Genomic DNA, 12,758 nt, shown 5'->3' on the forward strand with positions numbered 1-12,758 from the left:
ATATAATGCTTATGCATAGCACAGTGAGGAGGTATAAAACATAATTGCTTTAACTCAGATTTAGAAAATGTTTTATCAAGTGTTTGTCACTCTCTGCTAAAGGAGCAAAAATCGGTATTTAAACTTAAAAGAAATAATAATGTGACATTTACCCTGATAATTATCAATATCTACTGATTTGAAATGAAATTTTTGGCCATATTGTCCAACCCAACAATCCAACAATTGTTCAACTATTCTTTCCTCCTCCAGCCTCTTAATCCAATGACATTACTTTCTGTTGTCAAAGGTTATAGTGACCGTTTAATAAATATTAAGAAATCCAGCAGTCGGCCACCACTGTAACAAAATAATCATAAAAGGGATTATCATTGAGGAGAATGAATAAGTTGAAATCTTTTTCAATCTCTACTTTGCTGATGTACAGCACATATGTGCTTAAATGCTTTGTCTAAACTTGAGAGAATCTTATGTTCAAAACTTAGAAAGGGAAAAAAAACCCATAGGCAATACCAGACTTTGATTCTAATCATGTTTTTGTGCTACTATCATGAATCTTCTATGCCTTTTTTGCCTCTGTGGGGCTTTTGTTCATTAATGAGCCTTGTCCTTCCAGTTTAAAGACAGGGGGAGAAAAGAAACTCTGGAGTACTCTCCAGGAATAAAGCGTTTTTTGTGTCAGGGTGTGTGTAAAAAAGACTGTGAGTGGAAGGAAGTGAGAGGGAGAGAGGTGTAGTAGAAGTGGGAGGAAGCTGAACTGCCTTATCTTCATATTATTTATTGAAAATAAAGTTCAGTTTGTAACAAATTTTGACCCTGAAGGGCAAAGTTTGACTTTTGTTGGCGCTCTGATGCCACAGAGATGGACTTGAACTGACATTTCTGTGGTGTGAGTAAATAAGGCCTCATGGGGGTAAAATAGATGTATTTTAAAATGAAGTTCAAGAGCACAACAAATGCTGCTTTAAAATATAAAATAAGGGAATACTTATTTATAAAGGGAGCATTTACCTCAGATAGCCCCTTTTTTTCTTTCACTTCCCTTCTTAGCTATACAGTACAAGATAAAAATTTGCTCGCGGCATGAGGGGAGATTTATTTCAAGTATTTGGGTCAAAGACAAAACCTACCAACTGCAGAGAGAGTGAGTGTAAGTGTGTGTGTGTTATGGGAGGGGAGGGGGGGCGGGTTGGTTGGATAGCAGGACAGGACAAACAAAACGGCTTTAGAACGCGTGGACTTTCCCCACGTGAATCAATATTCAGGCCCTGATCTCTCTGTTGAGCAACGAGGCCAAAGAGAGGAGGCTGCTGAGAGGGGGGTCATGTGTAGAGAGGAGATTCTCATTGGAGGCAAAGAGAAAGAAGATCGTTATGCATGTTTTTTGGGTAAAGGGGGGGAAAGAGACCAAAAGCATCCTACACACCGAAGCCATCTTGGTTGCACCGCTGCTCTCTGGACTGCAGGACTCTTTTCATTAAGGTGGGTGCAGGACAAATCGCTGTCAGGGGATCAAAAGATGCAGTTAAATTATGAAGTTGTGGGTGGGACAACATTTCTATTTTTTTTTTACTTATAGTCGGTGAGGGAAAAGAGGACATGCACAGATATTTCAGCTTAATGTCAAGGCTCCATATTGGAATGATGCACTGCTCTTTCTTTCTTTTTTATACAGGTTTTATTTGTTTGTTTGCTGCTTCTCTACTTCTATCATCAAACTACTAAAATGCTTTTTCACTCAATGGGGACGGACGATTCATTTACGAATGCTCTTTATTAAGATTGTATGATATGGAATTCTAGTAGAAAGATATTTTTATTTTAAGATTGTAGATTTGAAGCAGATTGTTTCAAAATTCTTCAGTTAAACATTAGCCTATAGACGAATAAGTTACTGTGATACTGCAGAATTAACTTCGGAGTAATGGCACATAAAAACAAAAAAAGCCCCGGACTCCAAAGTCACTGTTTATTCAATACATGAAACTAAATGATACTAAATTCCTTTGTACACTATTATTATTATTATTATTGTTGTTGTTGTTGTTATTATTGTTGTTATTACCACCAGGTTTTCACTTTTGATTAAATGTTTCTTTTTGTTTATTATTGAAACCTCCGCTCATTTTATGATGACGTTGGTGTGTTGATTTTCTTTATATTTCAGTGTCTGGTGACGTGGCTCCAACAACAGTGGAATTATGTTCTCCAAGTCAAAGTGGCTGATTGTGATCCAGCTCCTGCTCAATGAACAGGCTCTGTGCAGAGTCCCACCGCCTCTGACTCAGAGGAACACGCTGCTTGCAGAAACTGACCTCAGTGAAGCGGTAGAGGAAACCGGCAAACAGGAGCATCGGTATCTCCTGGGATCCCATCTCCAGCTTAGTCTCTCATCTGCTGAAAAGACTGATCCTATACCAGTGGTTGTGCATAAAGAGGAGCGAGTCCAGTCGGCCAAACATATGATATCAGGTCTCAGGGCGAAGCTTCAGGGGCAGATTCAAGATCATCTGCAGGCTCAAGGGAACATCAGCTGTGAGGAGCTTATGTCTGCCAGCACCGTGAACGACCCTCTGTCCTCCATGTTCCCCCAGGAGCTGCTGGGTCTCTCTCTGGTTCCTGTGTTGGTGGTGTCAGGATGCCCCAAGGAGGCACAGGCCCTGGTGCTGAAGCTGTATGACCTGCTGGGTGTGGCAGATACAGAGGAGCTCCTGAAGGAGGTGCAAGGTCTGATAGAGAGGAGGTCGACCAAGTCAGCATCGACACCAGCTGCTGCATCTGCAATGTCGTCTTCAGAGAAGGATCAAGCAGGGCGCCGCATAGAGGCTGTGATGTTCAACATCGGGCAGCTGGCGATGGCGGGAGAGGAAACCACTGAGCAGGAGGGTCATTGTGAAGATTGGACCTGGGTGAACGGAACCAAGCTGGTGGGGACAGCTGTGGAGGGAGCCACAGGCGGACTGGAGGAGGCTGTGAACAGCTGTGAGAGACTGGGCGCCCTGTGTGCAGGCGTGACCAGCAGTGGAACACCGGGCAAATACAAGGCAGTGCTGAAGAAGAGCAGTCGTATCCTGCCATCTGACACTGCAGGGTCTGAATGTTGGATCCGTCGGTGTAGTGAAGAGGAGCATGCTTCCATCCCTGCTCCCTCTAGGCCGCGGATGAGACGCAGCCCCCAGAGAAGCTGCACTAACAAACGTGAGGAGCGCGTGTACAACGTGGTGGAGTGGATCCCTGCAGTCAGCACCCTCTACAACCTGGGCACGGCAGTGTATTATGCCTCAGTGAACTGCTCAGAAACAGCCAAGGAGAGAGCCATCCTCAGTGCGGTCGACCTGGGCACAGACGCTCTCATGGTCGCCACAGGGGGCACCGCTGGGGTGGCAGGTTACGCTCTGGGTGCAGGGGTGAAGACCGGAGTGAAAGCTGGAGTCAGGTACCTGCTCAACTCCATGAAGCAGGAGGACGACTTGCTGGTAAACCAGTTCAGCTTGGAGGAGGGCGTCACATTCCAGTAGAGTGAGGGATCAGTGACTCAGCCTGTTCAGTTTTTATTAGTTCATAAGGATCCGTGTTTGTTAGTTGACATGCTGAAGAGTAACTCAATCGGTTTTCCAGATTTAATATAATCTAGATTATATGTGAAACAAGATTATACTGTATTGTATGACTCAGTGGATTATCAGCATCAAATCTTCAAAGGGGAAAAAAGCTTTTTCTGTTTGTGTGAGTGTGCACACAAACCTCACTCTGACACAAGTATTCATTATTGAAGGTAATGACAGCAACTTTCACTAAGTCTGTTGTTTTAATTAAATTACTAGTTTTAAGACTATCTAACCTACAAAAATGAAATTGGGTAAAAAGTGGACTACCTTTTGCATTACAGCAGTTGTAAACAATCTTAGTTATCTAATCCCAGAAAGTGTTAACTTTAAACCGTTGGAAATATATCTCCCTACAGTAACAATTTATCACATTAAGCAGCAACATTTAAAGATTTGGTCTCAGGAAGCTAAACCCTTAAACCCTTTGACTCTGGCCTATGACATATAGTGTCTCCATCCAGTATCTAGTCCAGGGGTATTCAACTAAAATTTAAAGAGGTCCAGTTAGAGAAAATTTCTTGAAGCAAAGGTCTATATGTCAGATATGTACAATGTTCTCTCATTAACTAAATAAAAGTAGGGCTGCATTTCAAAATAAGAGAAAATAAATAAAATGTGAAAATTGTGCATGTTCAAATAAAGGGCTTAACTTCAGAAAAATAAAATAAAGGGAGCAAAAGCTTGAATTTCCCTTTTTCTGTTTCACATCTTGACTCAAAAGTCTCAACCTCTGTTTCTCTCCCTTTCTCCGTCTCACTCCTGTATCTCTCCCTTTCTCCGTCTCACTCCTGTTTCTCTCCCTTTCTCCGTCTCACTCCTGTTTCTCCACTTTCTCCGTCTCACTCCTCTGTTTCTCTCCCTTTCTCCGTCTCACTCCTGTTTCTCTCCCTTTCTCCGTCTCACTCCTCTGTTTCTCTCCCTTTCTCCGTCTCACTCCTGTTTCTCCACTTTCTCCGTCTCACTCCTCTGTTTCTCTCCCTTTCTCCGTCTCACTCCTCTGTTTCTCTCCCTTTCTCCGTCTCACTCCTGTTTCTCTCCCTTTCTCCGTCTCACTCCTCTGTTTCTCTCCCTTTCTCCGTCTCACTCCTGTTTCTCCACTTTCTCCGTCTCACTCCTGTTTCTCTCCCTTTCTCCGTCTCACTCCTCTGTTTCTCTCCCTTTCTCCGTCTCACTCCTCTGTTTCTCTCCCTTTCTCCGTCTCACTCCTCTGTATCTCTCCCTTTGTTTTCTCTACCTGTATCTCTATCTGTCTTTTTCTTTCTACCGTCTTTTCATGTGTAACTTGCCTCTAACTCTCTCATCTGTCTGCACTGTAGAGTCGCAATGTTTACCGCCTGGAATGCACAGACTTGATTGGCTGAGTGGTATCACGTGGGATGGCTTAACTCGCATGCAATTGGTCTGTGCGTTTCCTCATCCGCTAAACCACTACCGTAAAGACTACAAAAGCTGCGCTGATTACAAATAGAAGCGCCCCGTCAGGTTTTAAATCATAACCTTCTGTTTTGGCTGTAGGTCCGGGTCCGTACGGTTCGGCTTCTGGGTCCGGACCCGGACCGCGGTCCGCCTGTTAGTGACCTCTGATCTAGTCCATGACAGTGTATTGGGGCCATTGCAGGTCAAATAAATAAATACAATATAGGGCTGGGTGACTTGGCCAATAATATTATCAAATTTAAACATTAATGGATTAACATTTATTTTAAGTTTAAAAACTGATTTTTCACCACGTTTGTGCAATGCATAAGAATTATATAAATATTTATATTATAACTTTCGTTATAGGCTACTGCTACTGATGGCATTTATATTATGATTATTCCTTTTTGGTGTTATCGCCCAGCCCCAGGTGGGGACGATAAAAATGTAATTCTGATTCTTTTCTCCGGATATGATCAGTTTCATTTTCAGGTTATTTTACTAATGGCCCCATTACACAGTCAAACTAACTGGCCATCACACTTTCCCTCTATTAACTGTCCTTCCTCACTGCCGCTGTTGTCTTCCTCCCATCAAAACCAGGCAATAGTCACATTCTGGTGTAATTGCAGGGACAGAAGTCTGGTTACTAAACTTTATTACTTTATATGTTTTCTTTAAATGTCAATAAATTGGATATTAAATGTGTGTGTATTTTTTGTTTGGAAGAAAACTCTGAATAGACTTGTTGTTAATGTTCAATCAATCAAATTGTATTTGTATAGCCCATATTCACAAATCACAATTTGACTCATAGGGCTTGTTATAACAATGATAGTTGTAAAAGGAACTATTGTTTTAATTGCAGGACGCCTCTCAGTTGAAGGCAATCCCTGAAGGTGAGATATTTCATTCACAAGGCAAAAAATGGGTTTTGTGAGGTGACAGCGACCTTGATCTTTGACCAAAAAAATCTAATCATATTGTGAGTCCAACTGAACTTGGACAAAATTTCAAAGAAATTCCCTCAAGGTGTTCTTGAGATATCTTGGTCAAAAGAAGGGAGTAAATGGGACAGATGGAAAACAAGAAAACATAATGTCTCCGGCCACCGCCTGCACAGAGGCATAATGGAAATCAATAATCTGTAGCATTTGATGCCAATATTTTGCTAAATGTTGACTGTGCTAAACAAGGTGATGTAGGAATGTGATTATGATTTTGATCAAATAAATTTGATAACACTTAACACAAAAAACTGTGTCATATTATATCATAATATCGGACAGTATTATTATTTTCCTGAGAGGCATCAATATTCACATTATTTTACCGTATTAATAAAAAATTTTACATTTCTGTACAAAATTGGCTGTACTTTAACAGCAATTTGTAACAATATGGCTGGAAGTCAGTTTGGTAATATATTGTATTAAGGGTTAGGGTTAGGGCTACTTACTGTAATATGTATGTAATAATGAAAACCTTTCCTGCTTTACAAAGCTGGAGCAGAAAAAGTTTGCTCGTATTTATTTATTTTTACCAGCACACTATTCAACTGATGAGTCACTCGCCAGCGATTACTTTGGGCAAATCTTCCAGCCACCTGCCCTCTCCCCTAAGTAAAATAGGAGAAATCCCTGTCTGTCAAACTCTGTTTGCATTTCAAATTTTAATTTGGCAAAAGTTTTTGCTTACGAACAAACGTAGTACAATGTGGACATCTTTTGGATGAGCAATAGTTGAGAATTCCTCGTCTTCTGTTCGGTTCATTGGCGGGTGGAAACCAACATCATTCTTCTTCTTCTTTGATCAGTTTTACTGGCGTGGACTGGATGGAGCAAGCCCTTATATTTCTTCTCATTGCTCCCCAAGACAGGGGGTTTGTGTCTAAATAATAAAAAGAAACCTAACCCTAACAACCAACATCATTGTGCAAATGTTTGTTTTAAAATGCACTTGTTCCTATGGTCACCATGTTTTGCCATTATACCATTTACCATTATTTAGAGACAAGGGCATATTCCTTTGATGATGCCAAAGACCATAAAGTTACTGCAGGGTTAGATTTCAAAGGAGAAATCAATGCTTGTTCTTTTTTCGGTAGGTTGACACCGGCCATAGACCAAAGAAGAAGGAGAAGCTATCAAGGTATTTGTATAAAGGTAATAACAGATATCTACTGTATCTGTTATTTCCTTTATACAATTACCTTGATAGGTAGGTTAAACCGAACTAAGAAGAAGAAGAAGCTATCTGCCAATAAACTGAAACAAGGAGAAGAAGAAGTAAAGAGGTTACAGTAGACAAAAAAGACTTGGAATTCCCAAAACTCATTTATAAGCACAGCAGTTCATTTGAAAAGAGCAGGACAGAGAAAAAGAAAATGGAGGACATCACGTGTGACAACTTCGATGAGACGGATGAGGATACATTTTTGGCCCAGCCAGAAGATGAACAGTTCAAATTGTCAGACGATATGGCTGAATATCTCACAGAAGAAGATGATAAGGGCCAAGTAATACCTCAGCTTCATTATACGTTTGATGATGAATATCATATCAGAAACGAAATACATAAGATGAAGAAAATCTTACATCAAACAGTGGACATTGCTCAAACCTGGAAGACAGAGCAGAGAAATGTTTATAATTTTGACCTCGAACTGACCCAGATGTGTAGAATAGGCTCCCTGAAAGAGCCATTTTACAGAGCCAAGTGCTCACAGTTGAAAGAGAAGAGCAAGGAACTGGAAGACTCACTGATAGACCAGTTTGCACTCCTGCGGGAAAAAATCGATGTCATCGCGTCGGAGGTGAATAAACTCCACAAGGAGAGAAGAGCTTTGCTCACACAAAAGAGAATTTGTGACACTGAACATCTAAAATTGCTAAACACAAAGGAAGGCTACTGTCTTCCAAAGACAACAAAGACACAGAATAGGCAAGCTCTTCACGTAGACTGCATACCATACCCAGAGAACAGGTTCCGTACGTTGTTCAGCCAACAACTGCAAATGAAAAACAATCTATTGAGAGACAGTTACAGGCGCTTGGAGAGGAAGGATGAGTTAATAGATGAAAAGGAGAGGCAGTATGAGGAGCTGAAGCACAGTATGTCACAGCTGGTTCCTGCAGAACGATTAAGAGAGCTTCCAGAGAGCAAGTTGATAATCAGGGAGCAAAGCAAAAAAATCCAGGAATTAACAGCACGTGTTGCTTTGTACCGACAAAAAGCGGAAGACCACAAGAGCGAGAACGAGAAATTGATTCAACAGTTTGAAGCCACCAAGGAGTTGTACCTGAAAGAAAAAAAGAAGAGCTTTCATACAGCAAATAGTGCGCTTCTCCCACCGATCTCCTGTAAATGTAGGCCTTTGGCTGAAGCTAATCCCAAAACGATTGTGCCTCAACCATTACCACAAGTATTGTGCTTCAATCTAAGAGATAAATCAGCCCTATATCACTGTCAACCAAAATGACCCATTGTGATACTAATGGCAATTCAAAGCATTTTCTCCCAACCATCTCCCGTATATTGCGGAGGAGGCGGGCTGGAGCTAAACCCATGATCTCCATGCCTCTACCTGTCACCAGAAGGATTATGCCTTAGTCTAGAGATCAATCAGCCCCAACAATTCCAAACAAAAATACCCTCAACTCGAATGTTTATCCCAGCCATTGTCCATTTGTTACTTGTGTGTACAATTAAACCCATGTTACCCAGGGAATTAGAATCAATCCACATCATCAGAAAGATCCTGGTTCTCTCAATCATCTCTAGTAAATCTCAGGGGCAGCCTGCAGACAATAGGGGCAACATTATTTTTGAGAGAGAGAATTGCTGCCCATATGGCCTCACAGCAACAACACACCAACACAGCAGACATTGGGTTTTCACCAGGTGCTCTGGTTTCCCCACCTTGAATTCAGATTATTATGCTACTTATCTAGTTAGTCGTAGTTAGTTAGTATAGGTGAAAAAAATACAATTTAATAAGAATACAAATAAATACAATACATTTTATTAAAATAATAAATTCGTATCCTGTGTTTCTGTATTAATTGTCAAATATATGTCAAATATATTATATAATATAAAAGTAACAGTAGAGGAGTTTAAATGCACCAAAACAAGGCTGGAGATGACCCTCTCAGAGTCCCAAGACAAATCTATACGGGCTGTTGGATCATCATTGACAACAGGACAGAAATGGACACCAAAAGATGTAACTCAACAAGCAAAAGCAGCACTCCAGTATGCTGACAGTGTGGGCCACGTTCAACAGGGAAGAGGAGGTTTGGGACTAGGTCAGAGTAGACCCCTGTGGAACAAAGCAACTCCTTCAGAGTGGTGAAAATTGGTGGTCCTGGAAATCTGGCATCAGGAAGAGGCAGCAAGATGTGCGAAAGCTGTCACTTAAGCCAGACAGCGGCAGTGGATGAAATGGGAAAGCATAGAGAAAAGAAAGATCAGCTTGAAGGACCAGTAGGGAATGGAAGCAAGCAATAGTTTGCCCTGTGGAGGTTGGCTGCAGGGGTTTCCTTGCAACATCCACCATCAGGTTGCTCAAAGATCTGGCTGGGGATCCATGGACAAGCCCTACGCCAGACCATAACAGAAACATCACACACTGCAGAATGCTGCAGCCAATGGCTCTGGATCAGGAGGAAAGATCCCAATTGGGCACCAAGATGCTAGGGACGCACCCAGATCTTATCCGTGGATCCCCAGATCTTGGAGCAACCTGATGGTGGATGATGCAAAAAAATAAAACTGCAGTCAACCTCCACAGGGCAAACTAATAATTTCCAGCTATGTTTCTCTGCCTCAAATGCCATGTCTGCATACCACACCCTTTTCCTCTCATTCACTTAATCAATGGACACATTTTGTCTTTTGAACTGTCCTTTGAACTGCAATTGAAACCTCCTCTTCCCTGTTGACTAAGCCATGGCTTTTTTTTGCCTGTTGAGTTGCTTCTTTTGGTGTCCATTTCCTGTTGTCAGTAGTGACACTGTCCAACAGCCTGTATAGTCTGGTGTCTTGGGACTCTGAGAGGGTCATCTCCAGCCTTGTTTTGGTGCATTTAAACTCCTCTACAAGACTTGTAGACCACTTTCTCACATTGACTACTGTAAGTGGCCACATCAGTTGGGGTAAAAGGCCAAACTGTAGGCACCAGAGCTTTAGTTTGCCAGGAGGCATGGGCTGTTCGATGTTCTGAAGGCCGCTGCTGACATCCTGTCTCAGTTGCTGGATCTGCTCACAGTCTTTGAGGCTTGCATGAAAGCATCGTAGGCTTTTCATAGATTTGTCAGACACTGTTGAAATGGGTTCTCCATTAATGTAGAACCTATGATCTGATCTCTTACCTTTGCTTATTTGGATCCTCCTTGATTTTGATGAATTGATCCTCATTCCGGCACATGTTATGTTTTCTCCAAGTTTCCTCAGCAACTGTCTGGTGCATGGTGCTGTTGTGGTCAGGGTTGTCATATCGTCCATGTGGGCCCTGATAATCGGACCCCCGACTTTTGTCGCTCACTTCCTACTACTCATTTTGAAGCTCTGATAATCACCTCCATCACCATGGTGAACGCTAGTGAGGAGATATTCCCTAGGGACACCAGAGAGCTCCAAAAAGACAGATTCCACTTCAGCCCTATATCCGTGTTAAGAGAAAGATCATCCCTAATTTTAAAGTTATATAAACCATAAATAAACCAAGATACTCCACCTCCAGATCTTTTCTTTCTAACATGGTGAAACGAATTCTATTCTATTCTATTATTATTTATAAAAGAAAAAGAAAACTAAAGAAATCTTTAGAATCCATTGTAAGCAATGTTTCTGATAAAATCATGTTTCAGTGCAGATAAATAATGAATTTGTTTGTCATAGTTTTTAGAAAGATGATATGTTCAAATAAAGAGTCGAAAATATATTTTGCGACAAGGAAACACATAATTCATTAAACTGACTTTCACTGTAAAACCACAGCGGTTCCAGGCATCAAATAATGAAAAAAAAGTTGAAGTCTTGGTCAACATCTAAATTATAGTCATCAATTGTAAATTGATCAAATGTTTTAAAAACCTGGTAATCAAAGGCTTATTTATTGTAGACATGGTCATTTGTGTGTATTAAGAACACTGCACAGTAAGCTAATTTGTTAGGTTATCAAAATGCCCAAGCTACTGAGCATTGGCCTTCCTTTGATGTGGTGGGTTTTTGGTTGGTGGAGGACGATAAGTTTATCTTAACTCAGTTTATCTTAACGATAAGTTTATCTTAACTCAGGTATACAATCTAACATATCTCTCAAGCTATATAAATATATATTTGCACATGTAGACTCACTGGTTGATAATATTGTTCCTTGTTGCTTGTTCAGTTCTGGCAACATTCCAAAACCTCAAGACGAGCCAATCATTTTTTTTGATCATTTTTAAAGATAATTAAGAATCCATTGATTTACTCCCACTCAGTACACATTGTGTTGGCTTAAAAGCAAAACAATGGCTCCAAAATAAGAAAAAATGATGTTTGATATAATCAATAGGGGGTCCAGATTTGTTATATATCATACAGGTAATGGTATTATCATATTTAAGCTTTTGATCACTTGTTTATTTATCTTTTAACACAAGATGTTTTAACAAATAAATAACAATAACCAAATAACCGTTTAACCATAATTGAGGAAATATGGCAATTTGGTTTTGGGAAAACCACTTATTTATTTACTTGTTGAAAGAAGAACAGTAAGACCAGTTCAGTGTCCAAGGGGCATTTTCTCAACTTGACATGTCTTTCAGGCACTTGCAGATATTATCATATATACTGTAATTTTTGTCTCTGTGGTTAGGCACCCATTTCATGGAGCACTGTGTAAAGAGACCATTTGGCCCTAAAGCAGAAAAATAGAGATGCGTTTTTAGTGATTCTTCCAATCTCTTGTGTAAATACAACTTTACTCATTTGGATATATATATATATTTATACATAATTGTTTTCATGTTAGACATTTGTTTACCAAAAGTCTTTGGTGGAATACATGTATAGATGCAACTATTTCTATATGAAAAAAACAAAATCATTCTAGGAAGCCATAAAAATGAGAACAATATTCAATAAAGCAAGATCATTTATATTTTGCTGTCTGCCGCCATCTATTGGACAAAATGTGAACATATAAATGCCAAAGATGGTTCTTCCTCTTCCTCTGTACTAGTATAGAGTCTATATTATAGTCTATAGCAAAGGACTAAAGATCTGTAATTTATGTATTAGATCTTTGCACAATCTAATTGCCAACTGTAACAACCCTGCTATATCTTCACCAGCAATTTCTTCAAACAATTTTCCACTTTAGTCTTTATTCAAAGCATCACTTCTGCTAACAAATCACAGGTTTGTTATCAGCATGGCAATATTTATGTCAAATTGTTTGGCGTTCAAACTTTTCAATTTTGTTCCGAATACACATTTATTCATTTATCCAAAGTAGGTACAAAGTTGGCTTCCACAGACATAAAAAAAAAAATATATACTATCACAATGACCAACTTTGGAACATAAAGTCACCTCTCCTACAAATCTTTCATTGTCCTCTTGATTGAGTGCCGGACAAGAACTTCTGATGTTGAGGAGAGAGTTTCTTTGGAGAACAAAGAGAAATGATCATATAAAAAGAGAAATAGAGATGATGACCACAGTCATAATAAT

The 12,758-nt window shown here is 40.2% G+C and overlaps 1 protein-coding gene across 1 annotated transcript; it reads left to right on the forward strand.

Annotated features, from left to right (window-relative positions):
* Nucleotides 1-1,198: 1,198 nt before the first annotated feature.
* On the forward strand, nt 1,199-4,203 carry apof (apolipoprotein F). The gene is made up of 2 exons (XM_035150131.2): nt 1,199-1,482; nt 2,168-4,203. Exon 2 carries the CDS (start codon nt 2,202-2,204, stop codon nt 3,516-3,518), a length of 1,317 nt encoding a protein of 438 aa, XP_035006022.1. The 5' UTR covers nt 1,199-1,482; nt 2,168-2,201; the 3' UTR covers nt 3,519-4,203.
* The last annotated feature ends 8,555 nt before the right edge of the window (nt 4,204-12,758 follow it).

The sequence above is a fragment of the Hippoglossus stenolepis genome, chromosome 3 (genome assembly GCF_022539355.2).
Source record: "Hippoglossus stenolepis isolate QCI-W04-F060 chromosome 3, HSTE1.2, whole genome shotgun sequence".
NCBI lineage: Eukaryota > Metazoa > Chordata > Actinopteri > Pleuronectiformes > Pleuronectidae > Hippoglossus > Hippoglossus stenolepis.